This window comes from Giraffa tippelskirchi, chromosome 3 (assembly GCF_054371585.1).
Source record: "Giraffa tippelskirchi isolate mGirTip1 chromosome 3, T2T-mGirTip1v1.2.pri, whole genome shotgun sequence".
NCBI lineage: Eukaryota > Metazoa > Chordata > Mammalia > Artiodactyla > Giraffidae > Giraffa > Giraffa tippelskirchi.
Genome location: NC_137277.1, coordinates 42,417,856 through 42,439,274, shown reverse-complemented (window position 1 = coordinate 42,439,274; position 21,419 = coordinate 42,417,856). Strand labels below are relative to the sequence as shown.

The following is a 21,419-nucleotide window of genomic DNA, read 5'->3' as shown; positions in this document are numbered from 1 at the left end:
CACAGAGAACAGGTAAGGAATGCAGTCCCAAAGATGGTGGCAGCATCTCCGCTACAGTCACCTGCATCTCTGCTACAATCACCTGCATCTGTGCTACGGTCACCTGCATCTCTGTTACAGTCACCTACATCTCTCTCTGCTATAGTCACCTGCATCTCCATTACAGTCACCTATATCCATCTCTTTCTGCTACAGTCACCTGCATCTCTCTCTGCAATAGTCACCTACATCTATCTCTCTCCGCTACAGTCACCTGCATCTTTGTTACAGTCACCTACATCCATCTCTCTCTGCTCCTCTAGCAGAACTGAGACCTAATGGTTCTGTGGAGCTAGGGTGCCTGAGAGCAACAGCCTCTCTTCTCTGACCTGTCCTCTGTCTGGTGAGTTCAGACATTTCCAACAACATTCATTACTGAACATGGAACACCTACAATGAGAAGGGCCCTGTAAAGGTGTTTTATGTGTACTTTTGTATATAAATCTTATAGCCTTAGGACAGGAGAACCATTATTATTCCCGTTTTACTGACGGGGAAGAAGACTCAGAGATGAAGTCACAAAGCTGGTAAGTGGTGGAGCTGGGGTTTCAACCCCAGTGGCTCCAGCTGCAAGCCTGTGCGGCTCCCTTGGAGGCCCATCTTTTCTGCTGTGTCAGGCAGGGTCAGAGGGGCTGAGTCATCCTTAGTGGCCAACTCTGGTTAAGATCTGTGTCAGCATCGAGTTTCGGGAGGCCTGGGTCCAGCCAAAGCAGAGATTGAGAGGGCGGAGCTTACCAGCATTCAACATGCCCAAACTGAGTTTCTGGACTTGCCAAGGGACCACGACCTCGCCACTCTCTGAGGCTCTGGCCACCTCCTGCCTCTCTGGCACTCCTGGCCTCTTCTCTTCCGGGAAGGGGAGAGAAACCAAGGCTCACCAAATCCTCACTGTGGTATCCAGCACAGTGGTAGGGGCTTCACGCTCACCTAATCCTCACAACAACCCACTTTCTGGGTAAGGAAATGGAGAAGGCAAGTCCTGTGCTGAGGGTCTGCTAGCTGGTGGGTGGGAGCGCTGAGATTCACAGCCAGGATGGATCTTGGGAGCTGCCTGTGCTGCCTAGATTCACTCTTCAGACTGTGATTCCCTCATGGGCAGGACTCTGTTTTACTCATCATACTGTGGGCACTTAATAGATGTTTGCTGCCTGACGGTCCTGCAATGGGGGTCCTCTGCACAAACCTCTTATTCCCATCTGGTCTCTTCTGCCAGCTGTAAATTATCAAGAATAAAGCTTGTCCATCCCGATTCCCAGGGATGTGGGGAAAAACAAGGGAGATATAATCTCTAAATTTAGCAACAATAAGTAGATAGTAAACCCAATTGCCATGGGGATGAGGGGAGGGCAGGACACTCTGAAATTGCTTAGTAGCTCTTTGCGGAGCCAATAGTAGTCATCCCATCTTCAGGAATGTATAAGCAATGAGCTGACTTAAGAGAAACCCCCCCACCCCACCCTGCCACACACACACATACAAACCTATGCAAAGATGCACCCTCTATAATAGCCCTAAATTGGAAGTAATTAACTCCCTAGAGTGGGAGGGGGTCAGGTAAACTGTGCTAAATCAGTACAATCCATTGTTATGTTGCCATTTAAACTAACAAATATGTGGACAATGTAGCCATATGGAAAACTCCTCCTAAAATAACATCAATCAAAAACACTAGAACCTAAATAGTAAGCAAACAGTAATCATAACAATCTTGTAAATTGTGCAATAGAAACACTTGGTATTTATTGTGTTATGTATTTGTTACTTACTATTTATTTCTATTATAAAGATGGCAAAACATTCCATAAAAAAGAAAAAGCCAAGGAGATAACAGCCAAAAACATTTGTTCTCAAGGGGGGGAAATCCAAGAAATCTGTGGAGAGACCCATCTACCCTCCACCCTGAAAGCTTCCAAGGCTGGGGTTGGGTGGGGGGAGCTGGGGCAGGCTGGGTCTCACCCTCTGCATCACAAGCAGGACCATCCGCCCTTTACTTATCATCCTCTGGGTCCCTTGCAGGAGGGAATGGGTGCACAAATGCCCCTAGGAGAATCATTCCACCCACCAGGCACCCTCCTGGTGTGGGTGCATGGAGTGCTCAGCCTGGGCAAATGCATTGAGGCCCAAGTGTCCATGCAAGACATCCACACACTGCAAGCCCCCAAGGGCAGTGGACACCCCAAGACTGAGTGCCTAAAGGAAGAGAAGATCCGCCACTTGTGACCAAAGAGCCTGGCAGCTCTCCCCTCTACCAACACTATCCCATTTGAATGCAGAGGGTAGCTCCCAGGTGACCCTCTCCCTGCTAGTCCTAACCTAGCACCAACTTATCTAAGGATAGGAGAGGAGGGTGGCAGTGTAAGGAAGAAAATCAGTAAGAACAGTTAGCCTTTATTGAGCATGTACTAAGTGCCAGGTACTGTGCTGAACCGTTGACATGCATTATCTCAATTAATCCTCACAACATCCCTCTGAAGCAGATACTAGTATGATTCCTAGTTTACAAATGAGCAAAAGGAAGCTCAGAACTGACCTGTCCAAGGTCTCATGGGTTTGCAGAGTTAGACACGACTTAGTGACTGAACAACAACAAAGGTCTCATAGGAGCAAGTGGCTGACTGGGACCCACATCCAGGTCTGTCCTCCAGCAGGAACTTCAGAGGCTCATGTTAGGGGAGAGAAGGTAGCCCTGCTCCCTCTCTTCCTTGGTTCACCTGCGTTACTGACCTCCCATAACACCTCCTGCCAGAGCAACAGTTTGGGTAGAAAGCAGGGGTTTTTCAGAGATGGCCTTACCCCTCTACCTGCCCATGACTGCAATAAGCTTTACACTGAGCTGCCTGAGGGGGATGGGGGGGCTACTGCCAGGAATGCCCTCAAGGCCAGGCTGCCAGAGGAGAAAGGGGAGAAGAGTTTGGCAGGGACACCCTGGCCCCTTCAGTCCAGCCTCCAGCGAGAGCCCTCCTCCGGCCCAGGGCGGAACAGAAAGCCGCCGAGTGCGAGGCCACCGCCGGCCAGGCCAGCCTGGAGGAAGCAGGTGCACTGGGATGTCTTCCTGTCAGCACTGCAGTTGCAGAAGGCCCAGGCTTCCTCTCCCAACGGCCAGACCTGCTGGGGGGCCCCTCTTCTCTGGGGATCCTCACTGCCTGCCTGCAGGGCACTTTGCCAACTGCCTGGCCATCATCGTGCATGGCCCCAAGTCTGTGACTTGGTGCCAGGGACCTGTATCCCCAAGGTGGGGTGGGTGGGGTGGGCTGTTAAGCAGGAAGCACCCACTCCCAGGGTGTGAAGTCTCTCAGGCCCCACCCCCAGCCCGCCCACACATCTCGGCGCTGGTGCCAGTTTTGTGGCTGGGGCGGGGCAGGCTCTGGGCACAGGGGGACACAAATGCTCTCGGGCACATCTCAGGCTCCTGATTCACCTCCGCCAGGCCAGCTCGTAGACTCAGCCAAGTGCTGACACAACTGAAAACCTTATCCTTAGTAGCCGGGAGGAGTGGCATAGGGGGAGCAGAACACACTGGAGGCAACTATGTTTCTCCTCACTTGCTTTTTTAAGGAACTTACTCTTCTGAAGTAATCTCTGCTAAAAAAGAGACCTGTAGAGGGTCAGGGCATCCCCGAGATGCCATCTGTGCCCCATTCGAGTGTCTGGTTCACAGAAACGGAGGAGGCGACGCTGAGCCCACCCTCGGGGGCTCTGAGGGGGGAGCCCTGACAAGTCCCCAAACCAGCCCTCTCAAGCCCCTCTCTCTTGTTCACCAGGAGGAAAGAGGGGTGGGGGACGGAGGGCTCTGCTGGCAACACAACGCAGGGACAGGACTTCCAAAGGCCTGGGAGATGCTAGGGTTCTGGGCTTCGGGAGGAAATAGCATTCCCAGGAATGAAGGCCTGGAGCACTCACGGTTTATGGGGAAGGCGTGTCCCGGCAGGTGGGGTGACTGATAGTCCCCAGACCCTGAGGTTTAGGGGATGGTGCCCCCTCCCAAACTCCCGATGTCATGAGTCAGGCCCAGGAGTCCCTGCCCCTCGCCTCTGAGAGGCAGAGGCTTCGGGATGGAGGATTCCCTCCCCACCAAGAGGCCCAGAGAGGAGCCTGACCCCTCCCTCCCCACCTACCTCAGCCACATCGAGGGAAATGACAAAAAAGCCCCTCCTTTCCTAAATGAGGAAACAGCGTGAGGAGTCTGGGACGTTTCCGGGGTGGGGGGTCAGAGGGACACTCACCCGCATGGCCTGGCCTGGAGCAGCCCAGAGCAAGGAGTCTCCTCTCCGATGCTGCTCCGTTAGCGGCTCAAAATAGCACGGCAGCGGCCCCGCCCCTGTTCCCCTCCCTCTCCCCAGGCCCCTCCCGGCCGGAGCTGCCCAACCCTGGCCAGAGCCAGTCGGAGAGAGTGAGAGATTGAGTGGCCTGGCCCAGAGGACTGCGGGAACCAGGTATGCTGGGAGGCAGAGGGGGGATCCAGCATGCCTGAAGGAGGAGGAGGCGGCTCTGAGAGGAAGGACGTTGGGGGGGGTGGAGGCCGCGGAGGTGTTAGAGGGCTAGGGGCAAGGGACAGGGAGGAGGAGACTTTCCGACTGACACACACCCGGGCTCCCGACAGCTGAGCTGATATGGCCCCTAAAAATAGCAGAGGAATTTGAGACCTGCAGCCCCCCAGCACCACAGGCCAGGATCAAGATGGAGCACATGCGTGTTCGTGTACGTACGTACACACACACACACAACAGCACGCATGAACACTCGATCACAGCACAGGGTTCTTGAGAACACGCAATCATAGGCTCACCCCAGCCATCTAATGACTGCGGCAGAGGCCAAGACAACCACTAACGTCACCTCCGATACATCAACAGCAGCACACACACACAGGGCCCGCTGCACGCTGTGCCCCAACAGCAGCCGCACGGGCATCCTGTAAAGTCTGGAAGGAGCAGAGACCCACACGATCAGTCTGAGGCCCACGGAGGCCATCTCCCTGTTATAAATACACCGGGGACGTGCATGGAATTGACGTCTGCGCGCTCTGTGTAGACGTCCCTCTCCCCCACACCGCCAGCAACTGAAGAGGGTGGGGCTGGTGGGCGGGGTGGGGGGGGGCCTTGGCCCTGCAGGCAGAGGAAATTGTGGGTGTCTGGCTGATGAGCAAGGGCTGCAGTGAGAGGCCAGTGCTCCACACGAAGAGAAGCCTGGCCTGGAGTTAGTATCCCAGGGTGTCCAGACCAGGGCTGGGGACACCCACGAGGCCGAAAGCGGGCTGGGAGCAGGTAGGAAGGAGCCAAGAGACAGGTCTTCTGAAGCTATCTCAGACGCTGTCAGCTCTGCAGAATAAAGGAAACAGTTGTTGCCTCCCTCTTCCTTTCAGGGAAGAGCAAGGGTGGAGTGAGGGTGGGGGTGCTAAGAAGTCCAAGCAGAACTGTCACCTAACCATGGCCCAGCAGGGGGTCTGGAGCCCCCAGGCCTGTCATCCTGGCCGCTCCAGTGAGCCCAGTGGGCCCTGTGAAGAGGCTGCTAAGCACCGCCCAAGACCAAAGCCCAGCTCCACCTCCTACCTGCCACTCACTGTACCAGCCATCAGGACTGGGCTCCCCAGGTGGTGCTAGTGGTAAAGAACCCGCTTGCCCATGCAGGAGATGTAAGAGATGTGAGTTCGATACCTGGGTCAGGAAGATCCCCTGGAGGAGGCAGGGCAAACTACTCCAGTATTCTTGGCTGGAGAATTCCATGGACGGAGGAGCCCGGCAGACTACAGTCCATTGGGTCGAAAAGAGCCGGACATGACTGAAGCACCTTAGCACTCAAGCACTGCTTTCTAGGGAGCGGGCTTCCCAGGTGGATCAGTGGTAAAAAATCTGCCTGCCAATGCAGGATATGAGGGTTTGATCCCTGGGTCAGGAAGATCCCTTGGAGAAGGAAATGGCAACTCACTCCAGTATTCTTGCCTGGGAAATCCAATGGACAGAGGAGCCTGGTGGGCTATAATCCATGGGGTCGCAGAGTCAGACACGACTGAGTGACTAAACAACAACTGCTTCCTAGGGAATGGTGGGTCTTTCTAGGAAGATGATCTGGCCCCCCAGGGGCACGTTCTGTGACACAGTTCTCTGCATCTCCAGGGCTTTCTTGACACAATGGTGCCAACCTCGGCAGCACACTGAAAACCCCTGCGTGACTTTAAAGATACCGACGCCTGGATCCCACCTCTTCCTCCCAGTTTCTGATTTGATTGGTCTGGGAGGGCAGCCCGGACGCGGGATTTTTAAAAGCTCCCCAGGTAATTCCTACACATAGCCACAGCTGAGAGCTGCTTGATTGGAGGGTCAACATAAGGCCTAGGGCAGAGATGCCTGTTTGTTAAATCAATGAGAGAGTCAGTGAATGAAGGACTGAATGATTTAGCTGTGCGACCATGGGCAGGTGACTTAAATTTCCGTCATGTGCGAAACGAGGATTAGGCTGAAACCTCAGTTGGTGAAATGGCTTTGGTTTTCAAAATGTGGTCCCCAGCCCGGCAGGATCAACATCACCTAGGAACTTGTTAGAAATGTAAATTTTAGAGTTGCACCCCAGACCTACTGAATCAGAAACTCTGGATAGGGCACCTAGCATCTATGGTTTTTCCAGCCCTCCAGATGATTCTGAGAATCACTGCTTTAAAGGAATTATTCACAGTGTACTGTGCTTAAGTCAGTGAGACCTCCAGAGTCAGACTGCCTGGTTCCTCCATGCAGTAAACTGCACAACTTAACTCTGTGCTTCCATTTCTTCACCTGTAAAATGGGGAGAAAAACAGTACCTGCCACATAGGGTTATTGCAGGGATTAAATGAAGTGGTACTTGCAAAGCCCACATGTTTTCAATAAGTTTTAACAATTATTATCTATCTGTGATCATTAGGGGGAGAAAAGGGACATCACAAGCAAAATTTCCAGGTAACTGAAGTCTACCCCCTTTAAGGGACAAAATATTTTATATTTTAAGTAGTTTTCTCAATTCTGTGACTACTTAAAATCATAAAAATAACAGACTTTTATAGACTCTCTAAATTTCTTTAGTTAAAATACCCTGAAAGAGAAAGTGTTAGTCTGTCAGTCATGTCCAACTCTTTGCGGCCCTATGGACTGTAGCCCACCAGTCTCCTATGTCCATGGGATTCTCCAGCAAGAATACTAGAGTGGGTTGTCCTTCCCTTCTCCAAGGGATCTTCCCTTCTCCAGGGATGGTACCCGGGTCTCCTGCATTGGAGGCAGATTCTTTACTGTCTGAGGCACAGAACTCATCTCAAACACATTAAACTCTGTAAGCTCCTGACTTACAGCCTGGCTTCTGCCTCGCCAATGCCCCGAACCACTCTCCGAGGGCACCAGGTCCATCTCGGCACTGCAGCCAATGTGAAGCCTCGCTGTACCCCTGTGGCTTCCGACACCCTTTGTGTCTGTGTATCTGCTGTTTGTTCAGTTCATTTGTCCCCTACCCCTGCTGTCACTCTGCCTGTCAGCATGCCTGTCTCCAGCAGTCTCACCTCCTTCTGACATGCTGTTTCTGCCAAAGGCTTTAAAACCTGATAATGGAGCCTGACAGAAGAGGCCCGAGCAGAACCAGTGGGATGTCGGCAAGCCTGCAGCCTCTCCTGTGAGTGAAGGGCCTGGGTTTTCACATACAGACTGGGTGTTCTCTATTTTGGCTGCGTGAGGGCCTTCGGGGCTCCCCTCCCATTCAGCAGTGTCCTGGAAGCTTCTGGGTGACTGAGGGTCACTTTATCTGCACAGTCTTGTTCTGACTTCCTGGTAACCACAGAGGCCCATCCACTCCGAGGTTCTGCTCATGACCAGGTCCTATCTATTCTGCCCCTGAGATGCTTGGTGTTATTGACGGGGACCCTCTCAGAGCAGTTTCACTTCCCTTCGTGAGAAGGACGACCTCTTCATTCAGAGGGGGAAGCTGGAGCCCTGGCAACCCGCTCAGCTTTACACACAACCATGGCTGGTCCCTCTGCGGCTCAGCGCTCAGTGCTGTTACGGGGCCTGGTTCTTACACCTGCCCTACGGCTCTGAGGGGCCACACGGTCACTCCCACAGCTAGCCAGACCACGCCAGGTGCCTCAAGTGCCTCCAAGGATGGCCACAATCTGGCTCCTCCTCAGCACTTCACCCTCACCTTTCTCTCACCCTCGCCATCTCCCTGGCACGCCAGGCTCTCACTCTCTCAGACAAGACTGCAGGCCCTCATCAGCCTCAGAGCCTCTACTTCTGAAAGCCTCTTCACCACCCTCTCCACCTTCCCAACCCTCCCCATTTCTCCAAGTCCATCTCGAGTCCCACCTCCACCATGAAGCCATTCCTAAAAGCCAAGGCCTGCGTGGTGTGGAACCACAAAGACTAAATCTCAGCTTGGCCTCTTTTTTTTTTTGCAGTCTGACCTAAGGGGAAGTTACTTCTTAAACTTTCCACTTTTTTGCCTTATAGTATACTTCTCTTTTTGCGTTGCTGTGAGAATTTAAAAAAATAGTACATGGAAAGCACCTAGCATTAGGTCTGGCAAATGGTCGATAGTGATTAAATTATTACTAAAAACTACAGCGTTCACTGTATATACGCAAATATTAATATCACCACTCACACATGGTGATTCTTGAATATACTCAGCATGGTGCTCTGTCACATACATGGGAGTCACACACCACGTGGGGTTAGATTCTCTAAAGTCAACATGTAAGACAAAAATAGAATATAGTCAAAATTACTCTTAAAAATCCCTTAACTTGCTCACAAAATACAGTACACATGCTTTTGTATATACCATCCTTATATCTGAAAGCATAATGTACACAGTGAAGTAGACAAAATACAATGGTTACAGTAGTACAGTTTCCTACACAACCACATACAGGTATCCTCTGCTTTTTGAAAGTTTGCTTTATGCCACTTAGCTTTACAGATGACCTACATTAGTACCTGCTTCTGACAAGCAAAAGAAATCTGAAGAGGATGTTCGCTTTTACAGAAAAAAAAAATGCTATAAAAGCAAAAACTGTGTCCAGCGTTTGTTTTGCGGCAAGCGTTTTAGAGGCAGCACACACCCTGGGTAGCCCTGCCAAGCTCCTTCCCCAGGAACCACACTCAGCCTCTCAGCATCAAATCACCATAGCTTTGAACTGAATCTGTATCTGTGCTTTATGATTTTGTAATGCATCCATTAGCGAAATGTGCCCTAAGGAAATTGCTTCTTCACTTTACACCATTTCATCTTCCAAAAGGTTTCATAGGAAAGCTCTACTTTCGCACTGGTTGTGTGTGTGTGGTGGGGGGGTGGTGAGCTGTAGTTGAATTTATTGAATTTTAATGAGTGAATATATGCCATGACCAAACTGATGTTTTGATGGTAATACATTTGTGTCATATGTTTAAGCCTTCTCTCCCTGGAGAACAAGAACATTTCCTACTTTCTTTAGAGACCATCCCACCCTCTAGAAGTAGGCACATAGTAGGTGTTCAGTAAATACCCATTGGATTTAACCAACTGATCTGAAAGGTACTTGTGCAACTTGTTGTTTAGTTGCTAAGTCGTTTCTAACTCTTTTGCAACCTATGGACAGTAGCCCGCCAGGATCCTCTGTCCGTGGGATTTCCCAGGCAAGAATACTGGAGTGGGTTGCCATTTCCTTCTCCAGGGGATCTTCCCAGACCAGAGATCGAACCTGCATCTCCTGCATTGGCAGGTAGATTCCTTACCACTGAGCCACCGGGGAAGCCTACATGTGCAATTAGCTGTGGAGAAAAGAATGAGGCCCAAAGGAATATCTAGATAGAGTAACAATTTCAACTACCCTGCTCTCCCACATTGGTAGCGTTGGATGAGTGAACGGTCCTTGGCTCTGTTTTGGGCAGTGGGCCAGGCAAAGCGGCTGGGCAGAGCTGGGGCAGGCTAGGCAAGAGGCTCTGAGGAGTAAGTGGTTTACTTGTGAAACCAGTATTGACATGTAATACCTCAAGGTGAACACTGTGGGGAAGCACAATGCCTGTTTTGGGTTTTTTGTTTTTTTTGTTTGTTTCATCCCCTAACCACTAGATTGTGAATTTCTTGAGGCTGGTTTAGAGGGAGATAGTTTGTAAAACATTGAGACTGAGGTCCTAATTAACATATTAATGAAAGAATACTGCTCTGACCCCATTTGTCTTTGTCATTCCCCTTTAATCAGAACTCAATAAAAGAAAAAGGCTATAAGCACTGTCTCCATAAATGGATACTAACTGTGTAGTATCCATTGTATTATTACTGATTTGCAATGTATAAAATGTCACTAATAGGACTCTTGGCCTGCCCCCCTGGCGCTAGTGGTAAAGAACCCACCTGCCAATGCAAGAGATTTAAGAGAGGTGGGTTTGATCCTTGGGTCAGGAAGATCCCCTGGAGGAGGGTATGGCAACCCACTCCAGTATTCTTGCCTGGAGAATCCCATGGACAGAGGAGCCTCGTGGGCTACAGTCCATAGGGTCTCAAAGAGTCAGACATGACTGAAGCAACCTAGCATGCAATGTGAAAGTTAAAGTCGCTCAGTCGTGTCCGGCTCTTTGTGACCCCATGGACTATACAGTCCATGGAATTCTCTAGGCCAGAATACTGGAGTGGGTAGCCTTTCCCTTCTCCGGAGTATCTTCCCAACCCAGGGATCAAACTAGGGTCTCCTGTATTGCAGGCAGATTCTTTACCAACTGAGCTAAGAGGGAGCATGCAATAAAACTCTTTATTTAGGGAAGTTGGGGCAAGTCCCGTTTCCAGCACTCAGCTCTGATGGCTGGGGAGAGCCTGGAGCATTTATGCTTCCTGGGGTAGGAGACGCCTCACCACCAGACAAATGCATTCTCCAGGATGATCAGTTCAAAGGTTTCTCAGTACTTGTGACTTTACTCTGTTGGGAAGGATTATCCTTTATTACCTGTGCGTGTGTATAACAAACGTCTTCTCACCTATGAAAAAACAGTGTAAGGGTGTTGGTAGTGACTGGTACCCTTTGAAATACTAAGGGTGTTTTTTTTTAAATTTTCTTGTGCATCAATAACCAGTGGATCCCAACAGACCTCCTTGAAGAAGCCTAGGGATGGCCGCTGGGAGGGGAGGAGGGCTAGAGGAAACCTGCTGAGACCCAGGGTGTGCACCCAGGGCTGGGCAGATAATCCCGCCTAGGAGGTGGACAGGGGCCCAGTCAGCCTTGGCCCCGCCCCCAACCCCTGAGGCCTACGCTTCCTGGCCCCGCCCGCTCGCTGCCAGCGCAAGGGCGGGATTGGGGGGGCGGGGCCAGGTCGGCACATGCGCCTGGAATCCCGCGGTGCATCCGCCCTGTGTTGCTGCTAAAGCCCGGCAGAGGGCGGCCGCCTCCTTCTCAAGGGTCCGCCAGGGCCCAGGCAGTGGGATATCACCTCCTCGGGGTCGCCCTCCCGGCCCCGGCCCCAAGAGGCGCCCCCTGGAGAGGAGGCTGAAATGTCAAGATGGCCTCTCCCTTCACCCCATGGGTACTTCGAGAAGAGGCTAGGACGAGCTCCGCGCAGACTTTGCGCTCATCACTGCTCCATCCCCACAGCCCCAAACAGTCCTCAGGTATAGTAGGCATTCAAACTCTTACTGATGGAATAAAACTGGATGAATGAATGACTTCATGAGTAAATAGAAAACTCCAGGGACGCCTTGAGCCTGTGTGGTGGGGACAGTTCTGGGACAAGCAATCCAGAAGGGTCAGTGGGCTTGCCCCAGAGGTAGTCACTGAGGCTTGTGAAGTCTCTCAGTTGTGTCCCAACTCTTTGCGACCCCATGGACTGTAGCCCCCCCAGCCTCCTCTGTCCATGGGATTTTTTCCAGGCAAGAATACTGCAGTGGGTTGCCATTTCCTTCTCCAGGGGATCTTCCCGACCCAGGGATCGAACTTGGGTCTCCCGCAACGCAGGCAGACTCTTAACTGTCTGAGCCACCAGGGAATCCCACTAAGGCTTAGGGCTCCCCAAGTCCCTGCCTCTGCACACCCAAAGGTTTGCTCAGAGCCTGTGGACCCCATACCATCTCATGGGCACAGAGCCCAGGCAAGGAAGTCTCTCTGACAAGACCAGGAGTCTATTTCCTTGAAGTCAGGTCCTGGCTGCTGGCAGGGACCACCTGACTGGTCGCTCCATTCGGCCTGCTGCTCCCTGAGGACGCTCAGCTGCTGGGGATTTCCTCATGGCCCCTGGGGATTTCCAAACTGGCTCTGCTTGCCAAACTCCCACAAGGTCCAAAGCCAAGGGCCAGCCTTGAGGATGATTTCCCAACATCCTCCACACTCCTGCCCCACATTCCACCAAGACTTGGGGCACTAGTAAATGCATGACACAATATTCCCATCTCTGCCCCCTTTGAGAGACAGGAGCCAATAAGCATAATGAAGAGCTGTTCTTCTCTTTTTCAGATAATCAACAACTCTTCTCTATGTCCACAGGAGAAAAAAAAGGAAACCCAGTTTAAGGGTCAGATACACCAGTTTAAATAAAATATCAGTGAGGTCTCCTGGGGTGTGAGCTGGAAGCCTGTGCTATTTATTCTCAAAGTCAGAGCCATTCTTTCACCTAAACCTCAGTGTCTTCCAAACACTGGATGTTCAATAAATGTTTGAGGATCTGTGTGTTCACCTTTGGGGACCTCTATTGGGCCTGTTTCTAGAACCCTTTGAAGTCAAAATAAAGCACAGATCCAAACTCCACAGAAGCAGGAAGGAAGATGCAAAAGCTTCTACTTTTCCTACCAACCCACTACCTCTGCATTAAGAGCCCTGGCCAAATCCACTGGGGCATGTGAGTGCCTGTGTGTTACCAGGCTGGGCAGAAAACATGCTTGGTGAGCTGGGGAAGCGCTACCACAGTTGTGGTGGCACATGGCCAGGACCTGTTGGCCCTGGGGCATCAGGATTCCTGAGCTGGTGGAGTGTGGAAATTGCCCAAGAGGACAAGCCTTCCTTCCTGGGAGGAAGGGAGAACATGCCCCCCCACCTCCCCAGACTCACCAGGGGGGCTGCGAGAGGAGACAAGCTTCCAGACCACTCTACCATCTCTTCCTGAATGAGCTATCTAGAGCTGCCCTATTCAACATGGTAGCCATTAGTTAAGTGTGGCTATTTAAACTGAAACAAAGGAATGCTTCTGATTAAATTAAAAATCAAAGTTTAAAATTCAGTTCTTAGTCACACTGGCCACATTTCAAGTAGGCAATAACCATGTGTGGCTAACGGCTACCAAGCTGGAAAGCAAAGACAACAGAACAATTATCACTCTGCAGAACTTTCTACTGGGAAGGTCTAGTCCAGAAGATCCCTGTTCAGCTTGTCCTTGACAAAGTCTTTGTCGTCCCTGACAAAGACTCCTTCAGGCATTGTCCCTGAACCCCGGCTGGTCTCTCCCACCCCTGACCCAGAGTCAGCTTAGAGTCCTGTCCATGTGCTTTGCCTTGACCTCCAGGCTTCAGAGAGAAGTGGGGGAAGGGATGGTAGCCACAATTGAACCCCCAGCCTGGGAGCAGAAGCCAGATGCCAAGGGGCTGAAAAGGCAAGGCTGAATGGAAGCCAGCCCCCACCCCAAGGCATCCCAGGCCTGGGAGAAAGCCCCTCAGTGCCACACAATCGTTCCTTGTTTCTGCAGAGTCTCTGGACCATGCATGGGTAAGACATCTGGAATGTAGTGGCCTGAGGGCTTCCCCACACCACCCGTTGCTGGACTCGTCTGATGTTAGCGCTCCCAGAAGGAGAATTGCCAGCAGAACCCTGAACTCTTGATGGCAAATAAGGCAATGAAGTCTTGTACTGAGCAGAAAGCCAGGAGGTCTGCCCTGGAGTAGTGAGGACCATGGCTGGACACCTCCCTGCAATGCCATCTGGATAAATCTAATGAGGAGGGGCGGGAAGAGGACACAGTGGAGAAAGGACTCTAGGGCATGCTCATCATGCTAGAGAGGCTCCAGCAAGCTCCCTCGGGAGGAACAAGGCAACAAGGCACGGATCCGACTGCTACCACATTCTATCACAGGCACTTCACTAGAAAAGTTTTGCAACAGTAGCTAGAAACTTCAAGGTGTGCGTGCATGGGCAAACTCCTATGTGTGAAGGAAGGAGCAGAGAGCAGACCCAGGAACTGCTGGCTCAGGGCTGCTTCTCTGTTCTGTGCCACAATACTCTTTTTTATTTTTAATATGTATTTATTAGGCCGTGCCAGATCTTAGTTGGGGCACATGATATCTTCATTGCCACACTGTGGCATGCAGGATCTTTAGTTGTGGCATGCGGGATCTAGTTCCCTGCCAAGGGATCGAACCTGGACCCCCTTGTCCAGTGGCAAAGGAAGCACATAGCCGTCGCCACTGGACCACCTGAGAAGTCCCATATGCCTCAATTCCTGTTAGCTCTAATCCACATGGGCTGTCAGAGGCAAGGCAGGTGTAAAGAAATACAATGAGTTGTAAAGAGACCACAAAAAAGTAGTTTGTTTGTTCAACTGGAAAACAAATAGGTAGATAGAAACCTGGTCTTTGAAAGGTACTGGTATCAGCCAAGAATTTGACTGGAGGAAGTCACAGGAAAAGGAGCAGAGCTTTGAAAGCTGGCAGCAAACTGCAGGTGACAGTGGATGCTCAGGACAAAGCAATCCCACTGTGAGGCTACTCTGTGGCCCTGAGTAAGTGTGGCGTCCTGCCTGGACCTTATTTCCCTATCTCCACCTGGAAGAGCTGACTCATTGAAAAGACCCTGATGCTGGGAAATACTGACAGCAGGAGGAGAAAGGGACAACAGAGGATGAGATGGTTGGATGGCATCATCCACTCAATGGACATGAGTTTGAGCAAGCTCTGGGAGATGGTAAAGGACAGGGAAGCCCAGCATGCTGTGGTCCACGGGGTCGCAAAGAGTTGGACACGACTGAGCAACTGAACACCAACCACCTGGAAGGGCTCAGGGGCAAAAGCATTATCCGGAGAAGAGTAAACCCTCCCCCCACCTGCCATGAGCTGAGCTGAGCTGTTAGCCGGCTGTGGCATTCCTGTTGGCAGATGGCCCATCGAGCTCCCAGATATCAAGAGCTTCTCAGCCGTCAGAGACAGATGATAATGACGTGACACTGTTCTGAGTGACTTGTATTGACTCATTCATCCTCAAAACAGCCTTATGAGGACAGTACTATTATTCTTATTTTACAGAAGAGAAAATTGAGGCACAGAGAAATTAATTTGCCCAGGGTCGCCCAGTGAGGCTTCCCTGGTGGCTCAACAGTAAAGAATCCACCTGCAGTGCAGGAGACGCAGGTTCAATCCCTGGGTTGGGAAGATCCCCTGGAGAAGGAAATGGCAACCCACTCCAGTACTCTTGTCTGGGAAATCCCATGGACAGAGGAGCCTGGTGGGCTACAGTCCATGAGGTCACGAAGAGTCAGACATGACTGAGCAAGTGCACCTAGTAAGCAGCAGAGCCAGGATTCAAACCCAGGCAGTCAGCTCCAGAGTCCGTGCTGTGCCCGGTACCAATGTGTTAACACACACAATCACATACGATTCTTGATTTGTGGGCCCTTCTGCCCACGCTGCCCTCCCCCAAATGAGCTGAAAGCAGTTCTTGCAGCCAAAACCAGCTTTCCCAACCAACTTCAGATCTGCCAAGCATCTGTTCCTACAGAACAGTAAGAGCTGCAGTTTGGGGATTTTGAAGAGAATGGGTGGGGAGGGAGGATAGGAGACTCTTTACAGCAGGGGCTCCTCCTTCAGAGGCACAGAGAGAGACCTCAAAACCAGTGGCCTCAGGAAGACATGGGGGTTGGGTGGAGATCCTAGGGCCCTGATTAAAAAACAGGAAAACTGTACCTTCTTCTGCCCCAGAAACCAAGTCCTCTGGTTTGAGGCCAGCCTGCCTCTGCACATAGAAGGTGACGGCTGGTTAGAAGGACTCATGGCAAAAATGCTTTGGAAGGGTCTGGATAAAAAGGACAACCCAGACTAAATTCTCCTGTAACTGTGTGTGTGTGTGCGTGCCGCGCACAAGCTATTTCCAAGCTGGGTGTCCCGTCCAAGAACCTGATTCTTCTCCCCAAGTCAGGGCCAAGTAATGATGGGTGGGGGGAGGGGAACCGCCCTGCCCAGGCACACAGATGCCTGCCTGAGAGAGGCATGCAGGCAGGCATCCATGGGCTTAGGCAGCGTGGTTCACCTCCCACGATGCAGGGTGAGGGCATTTTCCCAAGTGAGGTGTTCAGGCTGGTACCCCTCACCTTCTCCAAACCTAGCCTCATTCCTGCCTGCCACCTCCAGCCTCACCTAGATAAGAACCTCCCGTCACTGTCCAGAAATCCTGAAGCCAGAATCAGGCTCACCAGAGACTGCCAGAGAAAATGGGGTCTCCGCCAGGCAAGGCCAAGCACAAAGGGGACTAAGGATGTTTGCTGGCCACTGGATTCCAGGAAGACAGCCCACAGCCACCCCCGCCCCCCAGGCTCTTCAGGCGGGGTGCCCAGTTTGCCTCTCGTCTCTATTGATCTTGATGCACCGCCAAGTGAGTGGGGACTTGACCTCACCCTGTGCCTTGTCCTTTAGGTAACCTAGGCCGCCTGCAGAGGAGGATGCAAGGCTGCGGCAGGCCCAGTGCAGGCTGGGTCCCCCGTGCCTGTGGTGCCAGGCACACAGGCTCCAGGAGACAGAGAAGATGCCAGCCCACCTGGAGAGGAAATCTCTCACTGCCCCAAAGCCCGTGCCTCTGCAGACAGCTCCACAACCAAACCAGCACACAGAGGAGGGAGCTGGGGGCGGGGAGGGGAGGACTCCCGTCACCCGCAGGAGGAACTAACGAGGACATTGTATCAGACCCCTCCCATCGCCTTGTCCCTGGAAGGCTCCTCGGGACCCTCCAGACACTTTCCCTTGATGGGATGGGGCCGGGCGTGAAACCGGGTGTCACAGAGAGCCATGACCATCTCGTGCTGCCTGACGAGTGCTGTCACTACTTGGCTTCCGGCCCGCGCCACTCCGGGCTGAGATCTATCTTTTCGCAGATGTCTTCTGTTCTAGAGAAAGCACAGGCTCCCTGATCCCAGGGATGATGTCATCAGCCTTTCTTCTCCCCAGAACCAAGGCCCCCCAGGGTAACAGGGCTCAGGTGCTCCTCAAGGTTTCCCTATGTCCCACCCTGACTGTCCCAGGGCTCCGAGCGCTGGTACCCAGTCTTCCCTATAGCCCAGAGCCAGGCCCATCCTCGGTCCACCTTGCCTCCAGCCCTCCTCTGCCCAGAGCCAGGGGCAGCCTCCTGGTCCTGCTGACAGAGAAGGGAGCCCAGGAAGTACCCTGTGAGGGACCCCCCTCCCTGTGGGTACCCACTTGCCCTAGGGCCTGGCAGTGAGAGAAGCTGGTGGGGAAGGAAGGAAGTGAGTCACCTCCTTGCAGAAAGCGGAATGGGAGGGAGGAGCCAGCAGAACTGAGATCAGAGGGCAGAGGGGCTGGAAAGGTCACTAAAAAAGGGAACCAGGCCCTGGAGGTGGCTGTGGGGCCCCTGCAAGGTGGAGGAGAGATACAGGTGACAAACTCAGCAATGCTACCTCTTGCCAAGGCTGGTGGTCCCTAGAGGCCAGAGAACCTGGATCTGAGCAGATGCAGCCCCACCTGAGGATGGAATTCAAGGCGGCACCACTTCCTGATGCATGCACCGACTGGAGGAAGTGAGGGCTTGGAGGATAAGACCAGCCATGTTCTTGCCTTGCTGAGGTGAGGTCTCTGGTCCCCAAGTTCTCCCACCGCTTCTCCAGGAGCTTGGCTACCCCCTCACTGGGCCCCCATTACATCTCCCAGAGAGGATGGGAACCGAGTCCGGGCCCCAAGAGCAGAGCAGTTGGGGCCGTCCCACCTCTGCCCCCTCAACCCGTCTCTCTGGTAGCCCCTGCCCATGGGGGAGTTGTCCCCAGGCTCCAGCTGGAATCTGTCGCCCTGACTGGGAAAAATCCTTGCTGTGAACATTCCCAGCCTGCCAACATTCCAGCACTCAGGCAGCCCAGGGAAAGCAGAAGGGAAGAGGGCGCCCTGTGCCCTGGCCGGGCCACACTCCACCCCCTCAGAGACCTGCAGCCACTAAGACAGGCACATTCCTCCCAGGCCCCTGGGCCGGACACTGTGTGACCCCATGTGACCCCGAATCTGACTCACCCAAGCTCGGTGCCTCCTTGGGCAGGCTGTCCCAGCGACCCTCCTCCCAGAGTCCCCTCCCAGGCTCCTGCTCCTGGCTGTCTAGTTCCATCTCGCCTCCACTCCTATGAGGGACGCTGAGCATCCGAGCACAGAACAGAGTCATAACACGCTGCAGACGAGTCACCGAGGACGGTCAGCAGGGAGGGTTCTAGGAAACCCAAACTGAGCTGAACAAGGAAACCAGTTTCTGACTCGAGAACCATCTTATTTCCTTCAACAAAATATCTACCCCTCTCAAGTGCTCCAGCACGGCAGAAATGAGAACAAATTCATTACAATCCTGATGAAGGCTGTGAAGGAGAAGGAGGGGGGTGTAGACCTGACGTGGTCTGAGAGGACCAGGAAAGGTTTCCCTCGGGAAATGATATTCAAACCGGGGCCAGTGTGTATGTATGAATATATGGGGGTGGACGGGAAAAAGCATTACAGACAAAAGAAACAGCAGGGGCTCGATGGTAGAAGCCAGTGAGAACGCTGAGTTACATGCCCACCACCTGCCAGGCACTGTGCCGGGCCACGGTCCTCGCCTTTGTCCCACAGGGCACACTAGAAAACAACATGCTCACTCCTGTATAAAATAAGAGGACCTGCTCCTAGTCAGAGGCGACATTCTGGGATCTTGCTACCCTAAGGGCTACAGAGGTCAGTACCAGCATGTCAGTGAGAGCCAAAAAGGTGAGGGGGCATTGTGCCTGGCCTCCGGGATCTAGCAGGGGAAGATGTATAAGGGGCAAATGAACACCCCTCCCCAACTCCAGGGGACCAAACCCAAAGGCTGCCAAGACACTTCTGTTCCCATGGCTTCCCTCAGGCACCTTTCCAGTACCTCTCCCAGCTCCCACAAGGTTAAATCCCAGGACTTCCCCAGTGGTCCAGTGGTTAAGACTTCACCTTCCAATGCAGGGGGCCCAGGTTCGATCCCTGGTCGGGAAGCTAAGATCCCACACATGTCAGCACCCAAAAACCAAAACATAAGACAGAAGCAATATTGTAGCAAACTCAATAAAGATTTCTAAAATGATCCACATCAGGAAAAACAAAGATTAAATCCTGCCTGCTGCCCCTTGGGCTCGCTTCCTCAGGTGGATCCTCCGGAGAGGCTGAGAGCAACAGTCACACCCTTCTGTAGCATCCACACAGCATGAATGTCCAGTCACCCCCTTGGCTCCCCCTTTCCTTCTGGAGAAGAGGCTTCTAGGGACCCGGGAGCAGGAACCAGAAGGCCCAGGCCTGGGCTGGGCAGTGGATGTATAAGGATATCCAGAGACTGCCTTCCTCTACCTTATGTAGATGTATGGATGTATACATGGATATGTGGATACACAGGGCTTCCCTGGTGGCTCAGACAGTAAAGAATCTGCCTGCAATGCAGGAGACCCGGGGTTTCATCCCTGGGTTGGGAAGATCCCCTGGAGAAGGGAATGGCTACCCACTCCAGGATTCTTGCCTGGAGAATTCCATGGACAGAGGAGCCTGGCAGGTTGCATACAGTCCATAGGGTCACAGAGAGTCAGACGTGACTGAGCGACTAACATACACATACGCATGTGGATACACAGCTCTCCTATGCAGAGTGAAGGGCCAGGAGGTGTACCCTGAGTTCAAATCCTGACCAGGCACTTAGTAGCCATGAAACCGTAGGCAACTTACCTAATCTAAACCTCTCTGTAATCCAATTTCCTCATCTGCAAAACAGAGATTATTAAAGTACCTACTTCAAAGGGTTGCTGGGAAAATGTACTGAGTTCATATGTGGAAGTCATCTAGAACAGCCTCTAACAGAAGCAGAGTGAACGCTAGCTGTGATCTTCAATCTCGCTACTATTTTTCCTGCCCTTCCCTCAAAGCATTTCTATTTGGACTGAATCTTGACCAGATCAATTAAATACCACCTAGGGAGCCTGTGCGAGCTACACACTGTACTGGGTGCCACACAGAAGGCCAGGTGAACCCCCGACATTCTTTCCTGCCACAGAGTTTGTGCAGAGTGGCCGGGTGAGCCAGGCCAGGGCAGAACGCCATGCCCTGATTCTGAGGAACATATGGCGGGAGGTGAAGGGAGCCAGAGCAGTGACCCAGGTCTAAGGAAATAGTTTCCCAACCCAACTAGAGTCAATGACTGAAAAAATAAGCTTTGCTAACACTGTCCCCTGTATTTAACAGAACAGAAGCTGCTGCCAAACACCACATGGGACTCGAGGGTTGGCTGGGGGCCCCCCAAACAGCACAGCAAGGGGTGGGGGACCATGATGACTCCACTCCTTGGCAGTGCCTGTCTGGCACGGTGGGTGCCCAGGGTGCTGCAGAGGCCTAGGGCACATTCACACCCGCTGCCCAGATGGACAAAGGAGGCGCCAAGCAACCTGCCCAGGCAGCAGGGGAGCCCCCACCCCAACGGGTCACTGATCCCCACCCCCACAACGCTGCTCCCCACCCCAGGCTCCAGTGAGGAGAATCCAGCAGCTCAGGGTAGGGGGGCAGCGGGAGCCCTGCTGGCAGGCAGAACGCGTGCTTGTGGTTTCTGGGAAATGCTGTAGAGATTTGCAGCATTTTTAAAATACTTGTGTTCCCACCCGCCACACACACACACACACACCCCTTCACCCCACTCCTCACCCACCTCCCCCCGTCTTGGTGTTTGCATATCTGGTATTTTCCAGAACCATTTCAGTATAAATAAAAGAGATCAGAAAGGAGAGGAGGCCAAGGTGGTCTGGGGGATCAGGGTGGGCCAGAGGGGTGCTGGCCAGGGATGGAAGGGGCTGAAGCAGCCTACCTCCATCAAGGCCCTGCCCCTGCATCAGGGCTCCAAGCTGTGCCTGTGAAAACAACCAGTGACCATGACATGTACCCACACCCATGCCAATGCTGCCTGGGCACTGTGCCCACCACCCACGGGCTGGGTGGCCAGGGCACTCTGGGGCTGTTGTTCATCTAGCATCTCCCTAGGGGAAAGGCAGACTAGATCCCTGAAGACAGAAGGGAGACCTAGCAGAATGGAAGTGACCTAGTCCACCACACTATTCTGCTGGTCCCAGGCACACCACTAATCCAGGACAGACAATCCCCCAAAATGCTCCCAAAGACCTTTCACTCACCATCCTTGAACCTACCCACCTGCCTTTCATATATCCAAAAGAACAGTTTGGGTTCTACCC

The 21,419-nt window shown here is 52.6% G+C and overlaps 1 protein-coding gene and 2 long non-coding RNA genes across 16 annotated transcripts in view; 2 read left to right on the top strand and 1 right to left on the bottom strand.

The window, feature by feature from the left end:
- The window catches only part of MYO18A (myosin XVIIIA), a 100,723-nt gene that overhangs the window by 59,389 nt on the left and 19,915 nt on the right, over window positions 1-21,419 (bottom strand). For 11 of the 14 annotated variants that reach the window (XM_081580277.1, XM_081580270.1, XM_081580273.1 and 8 more), the window contains exon 1: window positions 4,263-4,331. The exons of the other annotated variants lie outside the window; for them this stretch is intronic. Coding sequence is in view for 4 of the 11 variants with exons in the window: in XM_081580283.1 (XP_081436409.1) it covers window positions 4,263-4,268 (6 nt within the window). In the remaining 7 variants the exon portion in view is untranslated. Of the gene's footprint in view, window positions 1-4,262; window positions 4,332-21,419 lie in introns of those variants that run through there. 14 annotated transcript variants of the gene reach the window in all.
- On the top strand, window positions 4,413-9,066 carry LOC145542117 (uncharacterized). The gene is made up of 3 exons (XR_014079599.1): window positions 4,413-4,472; window positions 6,153-6,310; window positions 7,588-9,066. It is a non-coding gene; the product is annotated as an uncharacterized LOC145542117 (long non-coding RNA).
- LOC145542118 (uncharacterized) lies at window positions 11,394-19,997 on the top strand. The gene is made up of 2 exons (XR_014079600.1): window positions 11,394-11,631; window positions 16,624-19,997. It is a non-coding gene; the product is annotated as an uncharacterized LOC145542118 (long non-coding RNA).